This window comes from Hypomesus nipponensis, chromosome 9, assembly GCF_054491055.1.
Source record: "Hypomesus nipponensis isolate SF chromosome 9, ASM5449105v1, whole genome shotgun sequence".
Lineage (NCBI taxonomy): Eukaryota > Metazoa > Chordata > Actinopteri > Osmeriformes > Osmeridae > Hypomesus > Hypomesus nipponensis.
This window is the reverse complement of record NC_140369.1, coordinates 6,730,186-6,753,674: the sequence shown is the minus strand read 5'-3', so window position 1 is coordinate 6,753,674 and position 23,489 is coordinate 6,730,186. Positions and strand designations below refer to the sequence as shown.

General features: G+C 50.6%; 1 protein-coding gene across 2 annotated transcripts in view; it reads left to right on the top strand.

The window, feature by feature from the left end:
• The window catches only part of magi1b (membrane associated guanylate kinase, WW and PDZ domain containing 1b), a 101,381-nt gene extending 79,046 nt beyond the window's left edge, over positions 1–22,335 (top strand). The window contains exons 13-24 of one of the 2 annotated variants that reach the window (XM_084704592.1): positions 1,456–1,487; positions 1,858–2,001; positions 3,892–4,138; positions 6,796–6,887; positions 8,100–8,292; positions 9,495–9,797; positions 12,479–12,646; positions 15,314–15,407; positions 15,522–15,609; positions 16,195–16,338; positions 17,578–17,716; positions 20,425–22,335. In XM_084704592.1, coding sequence (XP_084560718.1) covers positions 1,456–1,487; positions 1,858–2,001; positions 3,892–4,138; positions 6,796–6,887; positions 8,100–8,292; positions 9,495–9,797; positions 12,479–12,646; positions 15,314–15,407; positions 15,522–15,609; positions 16,195–16,338; positions 17,578–17,716; positions 20,425–21,605 — 2,825 coding nt within the window. In that variant the 3' untranslated portion in view covers positions 21,606–22,335. The remainder of the gene's footprint in view (positions 1–1,455; positions 1,488–1,857; positions 2,002–3,891; positions 4,139–6,795; positions 6,888–8,099; positions 8,293–9,494; positions 9,798–12,478; positions 12,647–15,313; positions 15,408–15,521; positions 15,610–16,194; positions 16,339–17,577; positions 17,717–20,424) is intronic. The other variant, XM_084704593.1, reaches the window with a different exon arrangement.
• Positions 22,336–23,489: the final 1,154 nt, after the last annotated feature.

Sequence of the window (23,489 nt, the reverse complement as noted above, 5' to 3'; positions counted from 1 at the left end):
GGGAAGGGGGCTGGCGATGTTTGCGAGTAATGATTGATGGAGAGGAGGGAGGGGTTGGGAAAGGGAGGAGAGGATGAGTCTTTGGGCAACTCCAGATGTGACTCCCCTCCCCACAGCTCTCATCCACCTACCCCTGAGGAGATTGTCACATTTGCCTCTTTGTCCAAAACTAGTCTCACATGTTAAGTCTAGCAGTATGTGGGCTACATCTGTTACCCAGATTAATCTTTACCGCCCCTACTTCTAATTCCATATCTTGTGCCCTCATTACACATGTGCACGCACGCACACCACAACACACAGTGTATAGCGCGGGAAGCTTGTCTTGTGAGGATATCGAGACTATATTTATCCTCCAGTCCTCTGTGTTTGAGTGACGGTTGGAGGCGATGTTGATCTCGTCGGTTGGATCGTTCCTGGTGGGCCGCTATTTGCGTGTGATCAGATCCTTTGTGGGAGGCCCGTCAGGCTGCCTGGTGACGAGCAGGAGGAGCGCATGCACGTGCGCACTCGTCACGTGCGTGCGTGGTGATGTGGTGATGTGGTGATGTGCTTGTGCTTGTGTGTATCAGTGTGTGGGGTGGGGAGGGGTGTGAGGGGGGAGGGTTGTGAGGGGGGAGGGGTGGGAGGGGGGAGGGGGGAGGGGCGGGAGGGGGGAGCGGTGCTCGGCTCAGAGCGGAGGGGGAGGGTGAACGGAGAGAGATGGGGAGGGAGATGGGGAGATGAGGAGGGAGGGAGATGGGAAGGGAGATGGGGAGATGGGGAGGGAGGGAGGGAGGGAGAGAGAAAAGCGAGTGCGAGAGAGAGAGTACGAGAGGAGATGCGCGGACTGCCTCTAGATGCCGGAGCCTTCCACATTGGAGCGGCGTGCGGAGCGGACGCAGGAAGATGGTCTCAGTAAGAGGGGAACTGACGGTTGCCTATAATTTAATGTTCAGTATCTTGGACTCCTTCTCCATGGGTAATATAGCAGGAGTTAGATGAGACATGCCTCTCTCTCTCTCTCTCTTTCTCTCTCTTTCTTGTTGTCCTTGATGTTATTACTCTTCGCAACCTCACATGCCTTTTTCTCTCTCTCACACACCCACACACACCAGCAGTAGGATAGTCAGGGTGTAGGGAGCACAGAGCTAGCCCTTGGGTCTGGCCCCTCTCCTCCGCTGCACCAGCCGTCCCAGCCGTGGGGCTAATGCAGATGGATCGAGCTGCCCCCCTTTTCAGCGCCGCGCGCGAGAGCGTGGCTCTGTGAGCGGAGGAGCGAGGCAGAGTAAGAGAGGGGAGGCAGTCAAGTCAAGCGCAGACGAGCGCCGACGCGCTACGCTGACACCCGCTCCTCTCTCCGAGTCCCCGTTCTCTCTCTCTCCCCGCAAAGTGACGTGGAATCTTGACCTGTTTCAATAACGCTCCTTTTTTTTCTCTCTTTTTTTCTTTTTTTCTTCCTTTCTCTCTGACCAGGTGTGGCTCCTGCAAAGAAGAGCCCAAAACTGGTAAGTCATTAATGCTCTTTCTTTCCATGCCTCCTCCACCCATTCCCCTCTCCCTGTACGTTTGCGCTCGAGCCTGTGTGCTGAGCTGCAGAGAAGGGAGGCTGATACTGGGGCCGGGAAGGTGGCTCAAGGCTGTTGTATGGGAAGGGATGGAGGGATGGATGGAGGCAGGGGGTTTCCTCCACCAGAGCTCCCCGCTGTGCAGGGGCTGGATCTCGGGACTTTGATGCACCGTAAGCTGCCTGCTAATAGGACTCTGCTCCCTGATCTGGTTGATTGTGACAATGTGGGAAGTGAATGCCCCCCCCCCCCCCCCTGCTCTCCCCGAGGGGGGCTACGATGTTCAACTGTTCTGACGCTTGTTTTCCAGGACGATGACGATGACGAGCGTTATCGTTTCGATGACGAGCGCTCTCTCTATGAGGACGAGGAGCGCTTTCAGTTTGACGATGAAAGCAATTCCGATGATAACTCTGTGGATTTTGAGCTCCGTCCTAGCCAATATAATGGCATGGTAGGTGACTGTTGGGTCTGGTATGAAGGCTTTCAGCAGGGAGCTGGGTGGCCTGCAGGTTGATAACGGGGCTACAGGCTGGTGGTGGAGGGAGATAAGGCTGTGAAGGTAAATAATGTCTGCTGCTAACACAGGTGGTGGGTTGCAATGCCATATAGGACACCGTATCGGCTGATAATGCTGTAACTTGGTAGCTTGTGATACTGCTGTAACTTGGTAGCTTGTGATAATGCTGTAACTTGGTAGCTTGTGATAATGCTGTAACTTGGTAGCTTGTGATAATGCTGTAACTTGGTAGCTTGTGATAATGCTGTAACTTGGTAGCTTGTGATAATGCTGTAACTTGGTAGCTTGTGATAATGCTGTAACTTGGTAGCTTGTGATAATGCTGTAACTTGGTAGCTTGTGATAATGCTGTGCAGGTTTACTAGTAGATAATGGTGTCCTGACGGCTATGATGGTGGTGGGTTGATAGGATTGCCTCTCTCTGGTGATGGGATGTTTATGACGTAGCAGAGCAGCACCTGGCTTCCTCCTCCTCTCAGAAGCTCCTCTGTTCCCAACAAGCCACATGAAAAGTCCCTCAGGCACCGAGGAGATGAGGGGAGGTCAGGTGTTCTGTTGAAGAACCACCAAATATCAGGGCTGTTGGAGTTAGACAAGACCTGACTGTGTAGTTTCCAGTCAGGGGTCAAGTCATGGAGTCTTCTAGTCTGACAGGGAGGAAGGAGGCCTCTGACAGTGTACAGTATCCATTAAGACACAGCATCCTTGTGCATTGATTTGATACCCACCATTCCTCATGAAATGAATAGTAAGTTATGTGTGTAGAGGGTGTGGATTCTAGGAAGCATGACTTGTCTGTTATGTCTGCCCTGGGGAACTTGTGAGGTACATGGGTGTGTTTGTTGGGCTTGCTAGACTGTCTTTATTACACCGTCAACTCAGGAGCTTTCAAATGGGATTCCAAGGGGAGCTTGTGGCTGTTTGAGCCATAAGGGTCCATTTATTGTCTGCAGTAGATCCTGCTCTAAAACCACCTGGGACTTGACATCTGAGAGTGGCTGAGCTCTCCTGCTCCACTCCCTCTGTGTATTTTTGTTCACCACATCCTCCAAGATGGGGAAGTCAGGTGATGTGCAGATCTGGACCAGTCACCCTGCCCTCACCCTCCCCCTCCCCTCCCTCCTTGTGGGAGGCGGCCTGGGTTGTGTTCGTGGTGCAGCCCTACTGCAGGTCTCCATGCATCGCTGCCTTCCTCCATGACTAGTTAAACACTCTGACTGACTGTTGCGTGCTCTGAAGGCTTTCTGGTAGGCAGTGGGGAATAGGGCTCCTCACTAATGTATGCAGCTCTCTGTTGAACAAAAGGAATGGGCTATGTACTCTTGTCAGTGAAGCTGGGGTTTTCTGTTTCTCTGTCTCTCTCTCTCTCTCTCTCTCTCTCTCTCTCTCTCTCTCTCTCTCTCTCTCTCTCTCTCTCTCTCTTTCTCTCTCTCTCTCTCTCTCTTTCTCTCTTCGTGCTTTAAAGCTGTGAGTTTTTTTTTTCTTCTTTTCTATCCTGATTCTTTTCTACTTGGAGACCTACAAAGCCGCCTGATTTATCCCGAGTGTCAATGTTGAGTGTGCTACCTGTTAAAATCATTGGGCGAGATCGCAAATAAACCTCTTGTCGTTTATTTTGACAATGAGACGATTTAAGGCTTCTTAATGCTCTTAGTGACGTCTCTTCGCTTTCTGCCCTTGCTTCTCTCCCTCGTTCTCCCTCTCGCCCTTCCCTCCCTCCCCACCTCCCTCCCCACCTCCCTCCCACCATCCCTTCCTCCCCACCTCCCTCCCTCCCCACCTCCCTCCCTCCCTACCCACCTCTCTTCCTCCCTCCCTCAACAGCAGTTGGCAAGGAAGGACAGTCAGAACAGTTCCCAGCACAGTGTGTCCAGCCACCGGAGCACGAGCCACACCGACTCTCCTATCCACCCCTCCCTGGCCGCGCCCCACAGCGAGAGCGTGCCGCCTGCCCCCTCCCAGGCCCTTCCCGGGCTGCCAACCCAAGACATCCCTGCCGACGGCACCATCCAGAGGAAACCAGACCCCTTCAAGATCTGGGCCCAGTCCAGGAGCATGTATGAAAGTAGGCGTAAGTATGATATATTTTGTTGGCACGGGTGAATGAGGCGTGGCCCAGGGGCTTCCCCTGACGACTGGGGTCTGGATGAAGGCTAACCTGCATGTATGTAAGTGGTCTACCTCCAGAGAAGCAGCTGTCGTTTTAACACCACTCACTCCCCCTCTCACCTCTCACTGCTGCCAGCTGCTCCTAAGTGCCTGTTGTTGTTTCGGGGGGGTGTTTTTGGCTTGCATGTGGGACGATATGCCGTAGCACTTTATTTGAGAAGCTACGACTGGGAGTAGTACAACAGATTTGATAGCTTAGCCTGGTAACTATCCCCACGTTCCCCGAAGCTGCCAGCAGAACTGCCACTGCTACTAACACTAAGGCCCAATTACCGCTCGTGCGGTCATTAACACGCTTACGAGATCCCCTGCTCCTCAGAATCACAAATGGCTGTGTAATTGGCCAGGACGATGGAGGACAATGTGTCCCCTAAATTCCTCATTGTGTGCTGAGTCTCAAATGGGGGAGGCGGGCGTGGGGTGAGGTGTGTGTGTGTGTGGGGGGGGCGTGGGGGGTGGGGGTGGACTAGCCTCCTAATTAACAGGAATATCCCTCAGCTCCACTGTCAAGTGCGGCCATCTGAGGACAAGAAAGAGGATGAGAGGCTCTTCCAGGGTTGAGAGACTTCAGCCTCTAATCATGTCTGTGGTGCCCTGGTCCTCTGGAGATCCTCCATGATTTAGGAGCCTTCAAGGAGGGGGGGGGGGGGGGGAGCAATGGCTGTCAGCACCCACGTCAGAGCTGAAAACATCCTTTTAGTGAGGAAAGTATACGTTTGAAGATCAGGAAGGAGAAAAGGGAGGTGAGGAGAGAGGGAGGGAGGGAGAGAGAGAGGGGGGGGGATAGGAGAGAGAAAAGGTTAGGGTTTTACAAAGAACTTGTACATCCCTGTCCTGAGGAGATGAAGGCATGACTGGGTCTTGAGCCCTGTCTGCCTCTGTTTGTTAGTCACTGCTTAGAGAGCGAGGGAGCGAGGGAGGACAGGATGTGGGCAGATAAAAAGGCAGTGTGTGACAAGCGGTGTAACTTGTTTGCAGCTTGGGCTGTGTTGTCAGCTAAGTGTTGAGACCACCAGCCAACCTGACAATATATTTTACATTTTATTCCCCCACTTTCCCCACTTTCTTTCTATAAACAAATCCATCCTTTTCTTTTGAAAGTGTAAAACAGTCACACCTGAGCTGGTTGGTCTGAGTTAGCCAGACCATTAACATCATGGATACGTTCAGATCAATAGTGTTTGGAGCTGAGGTCATTTCTAAATTTGATCCTGTGCCCCAGCACTGTCCTCCCAGGGTTAGTCCTAAGAAGGTCAGGCTGCTGCACTTAGCCTGGGACCTGCTAGCCTGTCCACTAGCCAGGGTAATGCTGGAGACTGGAGCACCAGCCCCCTTTCCTCTTCCTGGACTACTGTGGGTGGAGTCATATTCCTGCTCCTGCCCCACCTGCTGGGCCTGATGGCTTTAGGAGGGCTAACCAGCTCTCCAGGCTGTCCAAGGGAGTCTGAGCCCAGGATCACACGCGTCTTAACTCTGACAGACAGCCTGAATACACACTCCAGATATGCCCTCCCAACACACTTGAGTCAAGCGTCTCTCTCTCTCTCTCTCTCTCTCTGTCTCTGTCTCTGTCTCTGTCTCTGTCTCTGTCTCTGTCTCTGTCTCTCTCTCTCTCTCTCTGTCTCTCTGTCTCTCTGTCTCTCTGTCTCTGTTTCTCTATGTCTCTCTCTCTCTCTCTCTCTCTCTCTCTCTCTCTCTCTCTCTCTCTCTCTCTCTCTCTCTCTCTCTCTCTCTCTCTCTCTCTCTCTCTCTCTCTCTCTCTCTCTCTCTCTCTCTCTCTCTCTCTCTGTATCGCACACACACACACAAAAAATTGAAAGCTGTGGCTTGAAGCCCTCTCCCTGACCACCTCTGGTGCTACATGAACCATGAGCTGTCAGTCTGCAGTGCACCAGTTCTTAGCAACATGGGGTCGTTCTGACAGCTGGCCCTCCACCTGCCCCCTCCACAGCCCCCTGGCCCCCCACCTCAGATCCCCCTGTAGAAGCAGAGCCCCCAATGAGCCCCCCTGTTGATAAAACCAGCGGTTATACAGTTGTTGCCTCGTCCACAGGCTAATGGGATGAGAAATCCTTCATTAGTCTGTTCTGTGTCTGGAAGCCTCACTTCAACAGTGACGCGACACACACACACACACACACACACACACACACCACCACAACACCACTGCTGCTAAAACATCCAACAGGATTTTGTGCATATTTTTGTGGAATAACTATGCAGCCTACAGGCTTCAGAGGAGATTTTTGGACCAGTCTTATGATGGCTTATATAATGCCTGTACCTGGGGATAGGTCGACTCCCAGAGAGACCGCCCCCTTCCTTTGATGGGAGCTGATGTTTACTCATGCCTCCATATCTGTCCCCCGTAGGGAATGGTACAGTGGGTAATTTTACATAACACATTGGTAGAGCCCCCCTCCCCCACACGCGCATACACCCACACCCACACATATACATTCACCTTTTGACCCCTCACAATGGAACGGTCCGACTGATTGGTTGGTGTGATTGTGCAGGTGGTGTAGTCGTGTTTGTGATTGGCTTTTGTGGTTTCAGTGCCAGACTTCCAGGAGCAGGACATCTTCCTGTGGAGGAAGGATACAGGCTTCGGCTTCAGGATCCTGGGAGGCAACGAGCCAGGAGAACCGGTGAGTCAGCTCCACACATACCAGTAAAGCTGCATGCACGCTCATGTTCATGTACTCTTAAGGTCATTGCACACTGAGTCCGAAATTCGTATCAGAAATTTTAGCATTTTAAAAATAAATACGACCTCATGTTATGTCAATCGTGCTTACACACTGCCTCCGAAACTTTTATCCGTCAAAAAAAAGTTCAGATCGGGTTCGATTTTCTGTGTTTTTGCATCCATAGCCAGCATTTTGATAGGTTTTTTGGAAATTCAGAGCCACCGAATGTCGAGGCTGACGATTGCGAAAAAACTCATACAAAAATTTCTGACTCAGTGTGCAATGGCCTTAAGACTGATAGAATCCTCTGTACCTGGAGAATTATTTTTACAGCATTAAACTCAACCAACCAGTACGTGTTAACCCAATGGGTCATGCAGTACAGATAAATGTGATAAAATGGTATAAACTTCCCCCGGTAAATCCCATAACATCTAATATTACAGTTAGGCTCTGGGCTCACATTCTTTTCCATTGGTAGTGTTTTTTTGTCTATGGAACAGCTGGTTCAGAGTTAGTTGTTTGTTGGAGCCAGTCAAATCTGGAGGCTTCAGTCCTTTAGCGGCGCCACGCCTTCCAGCATCCCCTTCATGTCACCTCAATCAGACACAAGATATACAGCACCTCTCTCCGCTTCTCCTCTCCTCTCGAAAGCTGCCAAGTGTTTGTTCTCAAGCACTGGTCAGGAGGAGGAGAATGATGACTCATCAGAGATTTTGGACCTGCCAGTGAAGCCAGCTGGAGAGAGGGAAAAAAAGAAAGAGGGAAAGAGACTGAGAGGAAGGAGCCATGGTCTTGGTTTATGGCCCGACTAGCAGTATTCTCCCAAGGTTTAGTGCGGCGGTAAATTCTGGAGAAGTAGACATCAGAGAGCAGTCGACTTGCGACACACACACACACACACACACACACACACTCATTTCCAGACCCACCAGTGTAGGAGACACAATTGTGTGAAAACTCGGTCTGGTCAGGAGAGACGGGGTCCGACACAAATCCATTAGCACCCTATTCACCATGACTAACCCTCCACTGTCAACCTCCGTTCTCCAGCCAAATCTCCCCAGAGGCCCACTGGAGGCGGCGGGGGGGAGGGGAGGGGGGGGGGTCACATGTGCGCGCGTGCGTCACCCAACTGCATCCTGACCGGTCCGTGTTGTGTTTTGTTAGATCTACATCGGGCACATAGTGAAGTACGGCGCTGCGGACGAGGACGGCCGCCTGCGCTCTGGGGACGAGCTCACCTGCGTGGACGGCACGGCCGTGGTGGGCAAGTCTCACCAGCTGGTGGTGCAGCTGATGCAGCAGGCTGCCAAGCAGGGCCACGTCAACCTCACCGTGCGCCGCAAGACGGGCTACGCAGGTGAGGCCAGGGTCACCGCACACCACACATGCTGCCTGTTATGTTAGCACGCTGCCTTCTGATGTCCCCTAGTCAGATATGCTGCGTTGGTTCGCGCCACGTTAAGATTTCTTTGGTCAGCTTTAGTGTGTCGGTGTTTGCACCTGTTCAGCCGTTCGTGTACTCAGCTGTGCGGATTCAGTTCTGTTATGTACTGCTCAGTAGTTCAATAGTTTTGTATTCAGAAGTTCAGCACTGCTGTATTCTGCTCTGTCATGTTCAGTAGTGTAAGGGGTTTAAATATTGGCAAAACAACCAATTCCCTTTATACACAAGAACAACCAATCAGACCTCATCTTGAATGGGGTGTGAGAGCCATCAAGTTGAGACTCCAGACTCCAGACTTTAGCATATGAGAGGTGGGGGCAGGTTTGACACCCAGCCTTACAGTAGCTACGCGTTGAGGACCTGCTGTACTCTTGGCGTGTCGAGAGCTGCTGTCTGCCTGCCCTGCTCAATCTGTCTTCATCGGAGCCCATCAGCGGCCTCAGGGCCCAGGTGATATTTGCAGGGGTCACCCTCCTGCTCTTTGACAGTCTGGGCGTGCGGTGGAAACGTTTGTCAGAGCCGGCGAACGCAGCCTCAGCCCCTGCTCTGCCCTTCAGCAGGATAAATAAAGGCCCATAAATATGACGGAGAGGGTTTCCAACCTTCTGCCTGATGAAAAAGCCCAGAACGAGAACGGAGGGGCCGCCAGGCACCAAGGAATATGAGGCGCCTGCCCTCCGCCACCACACAGAAAATGAAACTGAAGCATTTGGTCGGTGATGCAACACAGCCAGCCCTTTCTTTAGATGTTGTGGAGGGAAATAGATCAAAGGTGGGTGGGTAGAGGACTGGATTCCCCCCGGGCAGGTTTCCTCTCATCTGTGGGATCATTACGGCTGCAGAAAGGCAAGCCACGGCGCTGGTGTCCACCCTGATTAAGGATATGTTTTATTTTAGAGTGAGGAAATGTACATGTCGTCGTTAAACGCATGGAAGAGACTGACGGTATTGTTCTCATCATCCCCTTTCATCCTCTCTTTCCTGCCCTCTTATCTCTTCCATTCCGCCAACATATCCAATCACCCCCCTGCTCCCTGTATGGACCCTATCCCACCTCTTTCATCTTCTCCTCCGCCCCCATACCTCCACCCCCCCCCCTCCTCCCCCCTCCACAGCGTCTAAAGGTGACGGCGAGGTGCCCCCGTCCCCGGCCTCCTCCCACCACAGCAGCACCCAGGCCCCCTCCCTGACGGAGGAGAAGCGGACCCCCCAGGGCAGCCAGAACTCCCTCAACACCGTCAGCTCCGGCAGCGGCTCCACCAGCGGCATCGGCAGCGGGGGCGGAGGGGGCGGCGGGGTGCCTGCGGTCAACACCGCCCTGCAGCCGTACGACGTGGAGATCCGGCGCGGCGAGAACGAGGGCTTCGGCTTCGTCATCGTGTCCTCAGTGTCTAGGCCCGAGGCGGGGACCACGTTCGGTGAGACCCTGCCTCCCTGCGCCAGCTCACTCAGCACGGCTAGGTCACTCAGCACATCTAGGTCACTCAGCACATCTAGGTCACTCAGCACATCTAGGTCACTCAGCCAGGCTAGGTCACTCAGCACATCTAGGTCACTCAGCCAGGCTAGGTCACTCAGCACATCTAGGTCACTCAGCCAGGCTAGGTCACTCAGCACATCTAGGTCACTCAGCCAGGCTAGGTCACTCAGCACATCTAGGTCACTCAGCCAGGCTAGGTCACTCAGCACATCTAGGTCACTCAGCCAGGCTAGGTCACTCGGCACATCTAGGTCACTCAGCCAGGCTAGGTCACTCAGCAAGGCTAGGTCACTCAGCACGGCTAGGTCACTCGGCACAGCTAGGTCACTCGGCAAGGCTAGGTCACTCAGCACATCTAGGTCACTCAGCCAGGCTAGGTCACTCGGCACGGCTAGGTCACTCGGCACAGCTAGGTCACTCGGCAAGGCTAGGTCACTCAGCACATCTAGGTCACTCAGCCAGGCTAGGTCACTCGGCACGGCTAGGTCACTCGGCACAGCTAGGTCACTCGGCAAGGCTAGGTCACTCAGCCAGGCTAGGTCACTCAGCCAGGCTAGGTCACTCAGCACAGCTAGGTCAGGGTTGTGCTCACATACAAGACTGGACTGGATAGCATTCAGAGACACTATCTGTTCTGGATTCTGCCATCGCTGACAGACTTCTTTAACTATCCTTATTTATACAACCACCCCCCAAAAATCTCTTCTGTATTGTACACAGTGTGTGAAAATCCACTTCTGAGCCAAATAGTTATTTCTGCCTCTTTAGATCAATAAGGTTTGTATCCATCCTCAGTGGGAGTGGTGCCTATCTCTCCCTCCCTCTCTCTCTCTCCCTCTCTCTCTTTCTCTCTCTCTCTTTCTCTCTCTCATCCTCTCTCTCTCTCAGGCAGACAGAGACACTAAAAGCCTTTCTCCAGCAGCTGTAAAATTCATAGCAGCCTTTCATAATTGATCTCCAGTGAAAGTGTATTGCATAACAGGCCTGTATAATTCAGCTGCACTTAAATGGCTCTGATGAGCATCTTGTCGCTGTGCTGACGATGTCTCAATGATGAAGTGTACCAGGACAGGGAAATTAGTAGTGTGAGATTGGCATAGTGTATCCAAGTATAGGTAGCCGTAACTAAGATCAGACAGTCCCGGACACATTTCTAACCTGAAGTAGAATGTTGAAAGAATACCTGGAACTGTATTCATTTGTCTTTAACTGCTACTCTCGTACATCCACACACACAGTTTGAGAATGATGTCCACATGCATGTCCTTTGTTCTGGTGTCTGTTCTGTGCCATGTGCTCTCTGCTCCCTTCCTGCTTGCTGAGCGCTGACAGCCTCGGGGCCAGGTCTCTCAGGCCAGTCCCAGGCTTCTTGCAGGCCTAGCATTTCCTTCACTATGTTCCTCTGCCTGTGGGTGTGGGGCTGCTGATAATGGGTTTACACTGCTCAACTTGACTTTGCAGCCAACAAGCTAGCAAAGCCCCCTTTTTCACCGCAAACTGTTGACAAATCCTCACAGCGCTCGCAGCACTACCCATTTGATCAAAGATGGTCATAAAAGTAGCATTGTCATGAATTAAGTTCTGACAATGCTCCGTAGCCAAGCTACACCCACTGTCTGCTGCTGTAGCTGGCTAGCCGCTAGCTGCTAGCGGCCAGCGAGCCGTCATCCCTCTCTCAGTCCTCTCTGTCTCTGCCAGCTTGTCAAACACTTCCTGCTGCAGTGAAAACCAACTGCAGCCTGTGGCCTCTTCTGAGGAGACCTTTCTTCCACAGCTCAGTGGGCGTCAGCCCCCACACAGCTCATAGGGACTCCAGTGACAGCAGAGGATGTGACAAAAAAAGGCTTTGTGCTGGAATGAAAGGAGGAGGAAGGGAAACGGATAGAAAGAAAAGGAGAAGGATGGGGATATTGAGATAGCATGAGATATTGATGCACGCTCCATTTCTTCTTTCATGACGGGCTGTGTAGAAGTGTGTGCAGATGGAGAAAAAGACCTCAGGACAGAGGGAGACGGGTGCTCTGAGGTGTTTTCCAGGGCTGGAGCAGGTGTCTGTACTATGAGAAGGGACTCTGTCATTGGCTCCTCACTATTAGGAGTTGGTTGCATGAAATGTACTAAAGCAAATAGAATAATTAATCAAGTTTGGTCAGGAATTGGAGCTGGATTAGCTAAGGATGTTGCTGAAGGGAGAGGGAGAGGGAGAGGGGAGGGGGAGGAATGAGAGGGAGAATGTCAGTAATAAATAAAAAAATGTAGTTTGATCTTTCTCACTTTAGAAAACTGGATTTTAAGTGACTGGAGAAACTAGAGAGGCTTATTTTTGCAGAATGTACCATCCGAATTTCCCTTTCGTTCCTAATAAATGCTTAAAATGTTTTGGGCAGCAAACATTTTATTGGCAAACCTTTACTGGCAGTTGGTGGCTTGGTTTAATTAACGCTTCAACTTCTGACCCTCTCTTTCCTCCTTCTCTTCCCCTCTTTTCGCCCTTTCCTAAAATCACACCTTTCCTCAACCACTGTAACACCACAACACACACTGAATCGCACAAAATGCGACTTGTTGCTGGGAAAAAAAAAGCTGGAAATGCATGTGTGGCCATGCCCCACAAAATAGGGCGCATCATCGAGGGGAGCCCGGCGGACCGCTGTGGGAAGCTGAAGGTGGGAGACCGCATCCTGGCTGTCAACAGCTGCTCCATCACCAACAAGTCCCACTCAGACATTGTCAACCTCATCAAGGAGGCCGGGAACACCGTCACTCTGAGGATCATCCCTGGAGACGGTGAGTGGAGGAGCACGGCTCCACAGCCTCATCCACAGGCCTCGTCCCCAGGCCTCATCCCCCTCCGACGTGACATTCATCCACACAGCATGCACTCACTATAGTCAAGTTTGGGGTTTGTTTGACATTTGTATCGAGTGCATGTACAGAAACGAGGGATTTGTTGGTCCAGCTCCTGTCGGCGGTTCTCCTAGCCGTCTTACCTCGATTCTAACAAATGAAGCGTAGGTATAGCACAGAGGGTGTTGGTGGATTCAGCCCACTCTACGCGTTCCTGTGTTGGGGTTATGTAAACGCTGTGCAGGATGCTGTGCTTGGGGATGTGACTTGAATAGAACACCCCCGCCATGTCAACAGAGCTACTCCTCAAGATGAGAGGAAACTTCTCTGCATCCGTGTGTCTCATATACCTCCCAAACATGCAAGAGTAATTCAGCTGTCAAAGGACTGCAGAGAGAGAGACAGACAGAGAGAGAGAGATGTGGAAGGGAGGGAAAGAAAGAGAGAGAGAGGGAGAGAGAGGGAGAGAGAGGGAGAGAGAATAAGAAAAGCTTGACTCGAGTGGCATATCTGCATTGTGTATTCAGGCTGTCTGTCAGAGTTAAGACGCGTGTGATCCTGGGCTCAGACTCCCTTGGACAGCCTGGAGAGCTGGTTAGCCCTCCTAAAGCCATCAGGCCCAGCAGGTGGAGCAGGAGCAGGAATTTGACTCCATCCACAGTAGTCCAGGAAGAGGACGGGGCTGGTGCTCCAGAGGGGGGGAGAGAGGGAGAGAGGGAGAGGGAGAGGGAGAGAGAGAGGTTATAACAGTAGTTATTTGTGTCCGTGTTTGTGTGTTGTGCTGCTCTGACAGATCACCCTATCATGGTACATAAATGATGTTTAAGTGGTGGTGGGAGGGGGGGGGGGAGCACACAGTGATGGAGCCAGTGGAAGCAATCCTCTTTTGTCAACCTGCATGTTAGGGAAATTGGAGCTATTTGTCCACAGTTGCCTTTTCTCTGCTTGTTTTCCATGGATGAAAGCCTTTCTGTGAAGCAGCTGATGAGAACACAGAGCTGAAATTGTTTTGTCAAGAAGACAGGAACGGAGGAAGGTGTGTTTTAAAAGCACAGAGTGTCAGAGGACTGGGAGGGTTGGTGTCTGTTTTCGGCTTATGTGGGAGTCTTATCCGCACGCAGGTGTGTGTGCACATCTGTTTTAAGCTTCCCTTGAGTTTGTGTGTGGTGTTTTAATGTCACACCTCTTTCTGCGTGTGTGTGTGAATCTGCCAGTCTGTGTGGAGATCCAGGGCAAGGTTGCCTCCTGCTGTTGAGTGCAGCTCTCAGGGGGATGCGTGTATTAGGGGGGTGAGTGTAAGGCTGGCTCTTCCACCACTGGAAATGGAGTCAGCTCTGTTTCCGGATACAGCACATTACACCTAATGCTTCACTTAAACCCCCGCGCTTGGCTTAGAGTTTCATTAGGAACCAACCACACCTCGTTTGGTGGCCAGGTAACGGCGCAGGGTGAACTCCTGTTACTCCCTTACACAGTCTCCCCTGTGTGCATCCCTCTTCATTCTTCATGTAGATTGCCACGCCCCTCCGCATCATGCGCTGGTGCACGGCCAGAGCGAGAGAGCGATTAGGCAGACAGCTCAGTGCTTTTCTGTCTGCCCTGAATGTTTCAAGAGGGACAAAAAAAAACAGGCAGAGGATGGCAGCGGAAGGGGGGGTGTGGGGTGGATGAGGTTGGGGAGAAGGGTGGAGGTTGGATGGTAAAGACATGGACACAGGGCCATGGTTGGAGGGGGTGGGAATGAAAGAAGGGGTAGAGGGAGGTATGGAAGCACATGAGAGAGGGAGGAAGCCCTGGGGGGGCATTAAGGGAGGGAATATGGGGGGAGGGGACATGGGGAGGAGGGCTGCTGTACGCAGAGCCTGCTTCACAGCTGACACCAACAGAGGAAATGAACCAGGGTCTATTTTAAGGCTTTGGGATGCATCGGCCAGGCACCCATCAACCCCTAGGTCTGCACCAGCACATCCCAGCGGGCCTGGATCAAACAACGGCCAGCCCTGATTGGCCAGCCTGTTGTGTCGGAGCCGTGGACTGAATGGAGAATTAAGCCAATGGGATCCAAGGGGACCAGCGGGGGAGTGATGGATAGATGAAAGTGGGATTGACCGTGGACCGTGTGACTGTGAGGAGAATACTGAGCAGGGGCTGGGATTAGAGGAGAGGGGGCAGGGCAGGGCAGGGGTGGAGGTGGAGATGAAAGATAGGAATGGTTGTTATGTAGCAGTCGTGGGTGTAGGCTTAGAGGAGTCTGTGAGGAAATGCTGGTGTAACTGTGCTGTTTCATGCCTGCTGCTAAGTATAATAGCTGCTGATTAAGGGACTAGTGGCTTAGTGGGGCTTGAGTCAGAGTGTTGTGATTACATAGAGGACTTCCAGTTATAGGACTTCGCCCCCACAGGGCCTGGAGTTTCATACCAGGACTGTGGTGTGGGTGGACTGGCCCGGTACTGCTGGGTCACTGTCCTGCTTCTGACCTGTTATTGTCCTGGTTCTGACCTGTTGTTGTCCTGGTTCTGAACTGTGTTTGTCATGGTGCTCATGGCTCTGTGCTGCTGTCCTCCTGTAGCCTGTCCGACCTCTCCTCTCTCTCTCTCCTCCTGGCAGAGTCCTCCAACGCATCCCTGCTCACCAACGCTGAGAAAATCGCCACCATCACCACCACTCACACGCCCCAGCAACAGGCAGCACCTGAGGCTAGGTGAGAGGCATGCTGGGACATGGAGTCATGCTTGGATGCTGTAGTCGCACCGGACAAGCCAAGAAGATGTGATCAGTATTTAACTAGAAAGTCCATCTGTCTGTCTCCTTCCAGAAACAACACCAAACCAAAACAGGAGTCATTTGAGTTCAAGGCCCCACAAGCCCCTCCTCCCCCGGCCCCGACACAACCTCCAGCCCAGGTACGGCACACTTCCTACTCTCCACCCACCCTCCCATCTACAAAGTCAGTACATCCATCCATTCATTATCTGTCAGTGCAGTGACGGTGTCACCTTAAGAACTTCTGTATGTCTGAGTTCTGTTTGCGAGACATGACATTTACTTAGGAGGTAATATACTGGACTGTACAAGATGTACTGTACGAGATGTCGGTTGGAGGGCAGGATGATGGCATCATGACAGTATTGATCCAGATCTGCTGGTGGATGCTGGGACTGTGTCCTTGTGGTGCCTGTGTCTCACTCTGTCTGTCTGTAGATACCCCCAGAGTTCACTACATCAATTATTCAACACGCACACATGCACAAAGAAGTTCAAAATAGGTGTGACTTACCTAAAGGTGGTGTTTGTCCCTCACTGAAATTCAAGCCCTCTCACAGACACATTTAGCCACCGCTGAACCACCAATGTGACCTTGGTGTGTGTGTGTGTGTGTGTGTGCGCGCGCATGTCCGTGCCTGTGTGTATGTGCGTGTCTGTATGTATGTGCGTGTGTGTGTGCGTGTGTGCGTGTGTTTGCGTGTGTGTGTGTGTGTCTGCCTCAGGACACTGAGCTGTACTCTGTGGACCTGGAGCGAGACAACAAAGGGTTTGGCTTCAGCCTGCGAGGGGGCCGTGAGTACAACATGGACCTGTACGTCCTGAGACTGGCCGAGGACGGAGCCGCCGTCCGCAACGGCAACATGAGGGTACGTCCCCTCACCCCCTCCCTCCCCTCACCCCCTCCCTCCTCTCACCCCCTCCCTCCTCTCACCCCCTCCCTCCACCCACACCAGCTCCCTCACCGGCCTAGCATCCAGACCCCCACCCAGCCCAACATGCCAAGTACGCAAGCCTGCCATCTCCTTCTGTCAGTCGTCTGATTAGCGCTAGTGAGGGTAGCGTCTGCCCAGACGCCAGGTGTGGATTCAGTCAGTGACCAGTCGCTCCCACTTAGACAACCCCTGTTGAAGCATCCTCTCATCGGTTTAAGTGATGATCTCAAAATGTACGTTCCGCATCATCTGCATGTGGGCAAATAGAGTAGAGGCAGCGTGCTCGACGAGAGCTTGTCTCAGACAGGCTGGCCCACTGCTTCACCGCACACTGTCCCTCTCCCCAGAGGAGAGCTGCAGGATGGAGGCTAATTGTTCTGTGAGTGTGTGTGTGCTGCAACTGGATGTTAATGTTTCCTTTATGCTGCAAATGTCACGTCAACATACAGTTTAACCTTTATGGTGATTAATTGCATGAAATCAATCTGTACACCGACACAACCCGGGGCCCCGGAGAAATGTGAGGGTTAATTGATTATTCTTTTGACATGCTTGTGAGGTATGTTTCAGAAATGACTGCTTGTATCTGACAAGTAAGCTGTAATGTATGTCTCACGCGTGTGTGTGCGCGTGCAGGTTGTGTGAGGTGCAGTGTCAGTAGGAGACCCAGTTCTGTAGGAGTGAAATTCCCCCGATGGAGAGAGCTCTGACAGATAACTTGAGGCGTAGAGAATAAAGCAGCCTTGTGCCCTGCATGTCCTCCCCCCCCTCTCCCTCTCCCTCCCTCCCCCTCCCTCTCTCTCTCTCTCACTCTCTCTCTCTCTCTCTACACAGGCTGCACACAAACTGTTCTTTGACACCATTTTCCTTCTCACGAAATGCGGGTTTGAAAGAAATATTACCCTTGTTATTAGAGATGTCCTTTTTAAAGATTTGTCCTTCCTCTCGCCTCCCTTGACTGTCCCGTCACCCCCTCATCACTACGGACCCACTTTCAACCTGTCTTCCTGCCTCCTCAAACGCCTGTCTCACCTTCCCTGTCTTTCTGTGTCTGTGCCCCCCCCCCCTCGCTCCCTGCCTCTGTTCCCTTCTCCTCGCTCCCTGCCTCTGTTCCCCTCTCCTCGCTCCCTGCCTCTGTTCCCCTCTTCTCGCTCCCTGCCTCTGCCTCACCAGGTTGGAGATGAAATCCTGGAGATCAATGGCGAGAGCACCAAGGGCATGAGGCACGCCCGGGCCATAGAACTGATCAAGAACGGTGGGCGGCGTGCCCACCTGGTCCTCAAGAGGGGAGACGGGTCGGTTCCGGAATATGGTGGGTCAATCTACGAAAACATTCCCTTCTCCCCCGTCTTCACCCCCTGAAGGCTCTGGGGGGAAACAGGCTTGGGGGGGGGGGGGAGTCGTGGGTCCGAGGTACGAGGACTCCCCCCCCCTCTCCTCCTGGTGGGTCACCTCTGGCTGCCACTGTCACCTGGGTGTTTTGGTGCTCCCGCGGGTCCTGTCCTCTCTGCTGTCACCTGCTCTCAGCCGATGTCCCCCTACTGTCACCTTTCACCTTCTGGCTGGGGCATATTTAGCTTGGGAGCGGGGTTGCAAGGCATTCTGGGACTTTGGAGTGTGAAAGGGGGTTTGTACAATGCCACATAAAAAAAAGAAACGTTGACACAGGAGGGAAAAAAATACATAAAGATTAATGTTTCATATTGTGGATCTATGTATTATTGAGTCCTAACTGAATGCTATTTTTAGGGTTGAGGGTAAGGAAAGGAAACGCAATCTATTGCGTCCTGTGATAATTGGGATACACTTGGCTTTGATTGCATCTCCAAGCTTTGGGAAGTGGCGTAATGAGTATATTTATGATATTTATTGAAGGTGAATGTAAGCTACTGAGTTGTATGGTCTTAGGTCAAGACTCCATTCAAATGAAAGCATTTCAAAGCTTTTATACCATCTAACTCCGCTGTATAGGACACAAACCAATGGAGTTATTACCGCCTACTGTTAATGTCAAAAACTGTGTTAGGGACTCCACCCAACCCTAGTCAGAACGCTATTCTGCCACTAATACATAAGTTATGTACAGTAAGTAAAAGAAAGAAGCATTTTTACAAGTATTTTTGTTTTTGTACAGAGCCATGAACCAATCCACATATTAAATAAAAAATATATTGCTGCATGAGCTTGTAAGTGTAAATCAAAAAAGATTTTTTTTTTGTTTGTTTTTTTCATCTTCCATAATATTTATGGAATGTTTCATTTTTTTGTATTGTATTGATCTGTTGATTGATAGTCACAAGTCATCTTAATGTTTATCTGTCTGGGGGATGTGCCCATCTGAAAGGTGTCATTCATATTGCGCCAAGAATGTGGTATGTTTTCCTGCACCAATATGACATCTCTGTGAGGTTGTATATTTTTTTACCATTTTTGTACTTTTTAGTTTACACCCTTTGACATGTTCGCTAGTGTTTCTTTTTTCTGTTGGCAATGTAAACTGCTTCATATGGTGTTTGGTGGTGCGTGTGTGCGTGCGTGTGTGCCTCATGCCGTTTCTCTTTCGGGTTCTTTAGGGTTTTCTGCTGTTTTGAGTGTGGATGTGTGTGTACTGTAGGTGCGTGCGTGCGTGTGTGTGTGTGTGGACCGTTGTGAACTGGGCTCCAGGACTTCCTCTGTAACTGTTGATTTCAGTTTTGCTTTAAGGGTTTGGGCAATTTCCTGGACTGTTTCTTTCTTTGAATGATGAAATGATCAAAATAAACACTTTTTTCCAGTGAGAACAAAACACAAACAGTCATTTCTTTCCTTCTACTGGTGTGAGGATCTAAACCCTATGCTTTTCTCTTGTTTTCTTTATCTGTCTCTCCCTTGTTTGCACTGGGCTCTTCCTTACCTCAGGGGTGGTTGCTCCCCATCTGGCTGCATGTGTGAGAAATGACAAGATGGGAGAACCTTCTCTTTACCAATCGGGCCAAAATCAGACCACGGTAACTGTCCTTGGCCTCTCTCTCTTCTTGCTGTCTCTCTCTATCTCCTTGCTATATTCCTCTCTCTCTCTCTCTCTCTCTCCATATGCTGTGGCCTCAGCTCACCGTGCCGTGTTCTACTCCATGCATACAAATTCATTCACCCAGAATGCATTGCCAGTACCGCCGTCGCTATCGCTGCTTTTGTATCATGCTGACCAATCGGAATGGATTCATGCATCCCACCTTGACATGCCAGCCGTCCTGATACATCATGGCCATGTTTGAGAGCTTCTTGTTAAAGCAATTTAATTAGTTTTTTTGTGAAAACCAATGTAAGATTCCCTTTTTCATGGCGGTTCAGTTAGATAACTGTATTTTTGAGTTTCATCTAAGGGGTCTTTATTGTGCCTTTTTATAATGTTGCTTATATAGAAATATTTTTTCTGAAGGCTACGTTTTAGCGCTTGTTGTTAGATGTGTTGTCCTTCGTTTGTTTACTCTGAGCAGATCAGGTGAGATCAGAATGGTAAAACTAAACCTTGCACTGCCTAAACTCCACAGCTCTAAACATTATCCCAACACGCTCATACATTTTAAAGCTCATTACTCTGCTCTCAGAACCCATTTGCATTTTTTTTTTTATTGGCATTAAACATTTACCGAGCATGAGAGAGCATGAATTAGTCATGGCAGAACTGAATCAGCTTCACCAACGCCAGCTGGCCCGTTAGGCACCACGGGTTCAAACTTGCCATCCAGCTCCCCCTGTACCGAACCGTACCGGGCCAAGCTGGAGAACTGGAGAGAGGCTTGTTGTAAGTAACGTCCTTAAGCTTTGGCTGCTCATCCATTTCCGCCTCGGCCTCGTAAGTTAAAAGAGCTCTACTAATGCATCACCATCAGCAGTAGCTGTGACAACTTTCTGACGTTAACATCTGTGGTGGTTCCATGTGTGTGATACTAACAGAGCATGGTCTAGTGTGGTGTAGCCTCTCTGCCCGTGTGTGTCTCACCCCCACCCCCTCCCCTCTATATCGTGTTGTCCCCCCAGACGCCGGCGTCGACGGCACCGTCGACCCAGCCGCCAGGGTACAAAACGCTTCGGAAGTAAGTGCCCAGCCCCCTGTTGAAAGCCGAGCCAACGCACCAACAGAGTCCAGCTACAAACCAGACCCCAAACAACCATCCCGCAGCAAAGAGACCAAGAAGGAGGGCAAGGGCCACTTCCATCACAAGAGCCGCCAGCGCTCCCCTGACAAGAGCAAGGGCAAGCGCAAGGGGGACAAGTCCAAAGGGGAGACGGGCGAGACCAAGCAGCCGAAGAAGAAGACAGAGAAGGGGAAGACAGAGAAGGGGAAGACGTCGAGCGGAGGCCAGCACCGCCGACACCGTTCCCCGGAGAAGGGCCGCAGCCGGGGCCGCAGCCGGGCCCGCAGCGCCGAGAACACCCTGGACAGCCGCCACAGGCAGGGGCACGGGTACGAGCGCTCGCCCGCCAGACGCCATCGTTCCCCCGGCAGGCGCCATCGCTCCCCTCAACGCCATCGCTCCCCTCAACGCCACCGCTCTCCCCAGCGTCACCACTCCCCCTACAGATCTCCTCACCGTAGCCGACACCAATCCCCTGACAGGCGTCGCGCCCGCTCCTCAGACCCGTACCGCCAGCCCTCCCCGGAGCAGGGCCGGTGGAAGCCCAGCAGTGATGTGGCAGCAGCCCGGCCGCCAGGCCCCAAGCCCAGCTTCCTGTTAGAGGACGAGAGCATCCTGCGGGAGTCCCCAGCCCTCGCCCGCTTCAACAGGGAGGTCCCACGGCTGCCTGAGCCTGGGGACAGCCTGCTTCTCAGGACCTCGTCCCTGGAGCGCTCCTACAGAGAAGACGTCCTGCTGAGAGACCTGGCCCGCTCCCCGAGAGAGCCCTATGGAGAGAGATACCTGCCACGGGTACATACTCCCGACTCGGACTCTGCCTACAAGCGGTACAGCTCGCTGCTGAGGGGAAGCTCGCCCTCCAGGGAGTCTCCCCACCCCGAGTCACGGTACCGAGGGCGGAGCCTGGGCAGGGACATCTCACCGGTCGCAAGTTTGAGACGTGGCGGGGAGGAGGAGGGAGCGTCGAGGCTGAGGGAGTACTACAACACGCTGAGATCCAGCGGTGGGCGTTCGTCCAGGCCCACCCTCCCTGAGCCCCAGAGGAAGACCTACAAGGAGAGCCCCAAAGATCTGAGCATCTGATTGGATCTCCCCCAAAGATCTGAGCATCTGATTGGACCTCTGAGTCCCATACGTAATGCATCTTGGCTCATTCCATTCAGAACCACCTCAGCTGGAAATACACACGGACCTTGGATTAACCTAACTTATTGATTATGACATTTCTATGTTCCTTATCAGACAGCAAATATAAAACTACTTTTAACAGCTGAAGTAGGATCTATTTTTTTCCTTTTGGTTTTTATTATTTTCGGGTTCTTTTTTGTTCCTGGGTAAAGCATTCTACACGTATCCGACTTTTACAGAAAATGTAAAACCATAAAAAAAACTGATGTGCCTAACAGTTCTATTGAAGAGCGTTTTTAAGTTAAGACTTTTTTTTTTTTTTTTTTGATAGAGGCGTTTCTCTGACACCTGATGATATGGATGTACTTTTCCACACAGAGCCCATGGAAGCACCTCAGTCACCTTGTCCTGTGATCGGTGCCAACACAGATGCTGTGCATGTCTTTACAGTTTCAATGTCTTCTATTATTTGGGGTTCTCTCTCTTTTTTCCTCTCTCCCCCAGTGCCACAGTTTTTTAGACATGTGACCAGACTACAGCACAAGCCTGCATTTGTTTGTATATTTTTTGACAGTTTGCAGTATGTGTACATTCAAAGGTGATCATTTTAAATAAATGAAGGGAAATTAAAAAGTTAAACTATGATGATGACAATGTTACAATAAAAAATAATATATTAAACAGATGAATTGTGAGTTTCTTGTTTATGTTAAACCATTCATGTAACTATCTTCTGGCTTTAAGCAAATAAAAATGCTCTTTGGACCCCTTCATACAGTAATACACTCCTAATTATCCTATCCTATACAAAAATACACTAGATATGCAGCGCATTTGCCAGGTATCCTTTTTGACACCGACAATTTGGCCATGGCCATGGGTGATCAGGAATGTCTCTATTCTCAGTCATGTTGACATCGACAACTCCCTATCTCACCCATAACCACATAAAAAATTAAAATAAATCTGAGCTAATAATTACCAAAAGTGTTTTTCACACAAAACATGCAATACAAAAACGTTTCAATTTTTTTTCTTTAACTTTTAATGTTTGTTATTTCTTTTGGAAGATATTTGTTCAACCTTTTGAAGAAAATAATATTTAAAACCTTTCAACCATTCAACCTTCAAAATCCTTCATGAGAGATCATGCCACCTAATAAAACTAAAGTATCGAGCCTGGCTTGAACATTTAAGAAGTAGAAAGTACAGATATTTGTACTTTGATCAGGAAAGTTTCAACGTTTTATTTAAACAACACCACAAAAACGTTAGTTTTTATTTTGTTATTTTTATTTGTTTACTTTTTTTAAATTAGTTTTTAAACCTTTCAAAACTTGTTTATCAAAACCTTTTTTCGAAAATATATTTTCAACCTTTCAAAACTAGCCTCACTTGAACATTTAAGAAGTAGAAACTACAGATATTTGTGTAAAAAATTTAAGGAAAGAAATTAAAAGTAAAATCTGAATAATCTACTTAAGTACACAAACAAAGTATTTGTACTTTGTTACTGTACTTAAGTACTGTATTGTACTGTGTTCCCATCTCTGGTCAGGTGACAGAAGAAAGGGCTACCTGCAGTTCCTAGGTGACAGACAGGGATTCAGTCACACACAATCTTGGGGTCCAATCGGGTGATCACACTACGGCGATGCAACAGCGTGGAGATAACTGACTATCTCTTCCTCTCCATCTCCCTCTCTTTTTCTCCCGGTCTCTCTACCTACCTGTCAACAGTATCTCTCTATCAAATGTAGAATTCGAGACAGTTTTATTGCTTGCATGACCCAGTCACGATGAACAACCAATCACTGGTGAAAATATATCACCTCATCG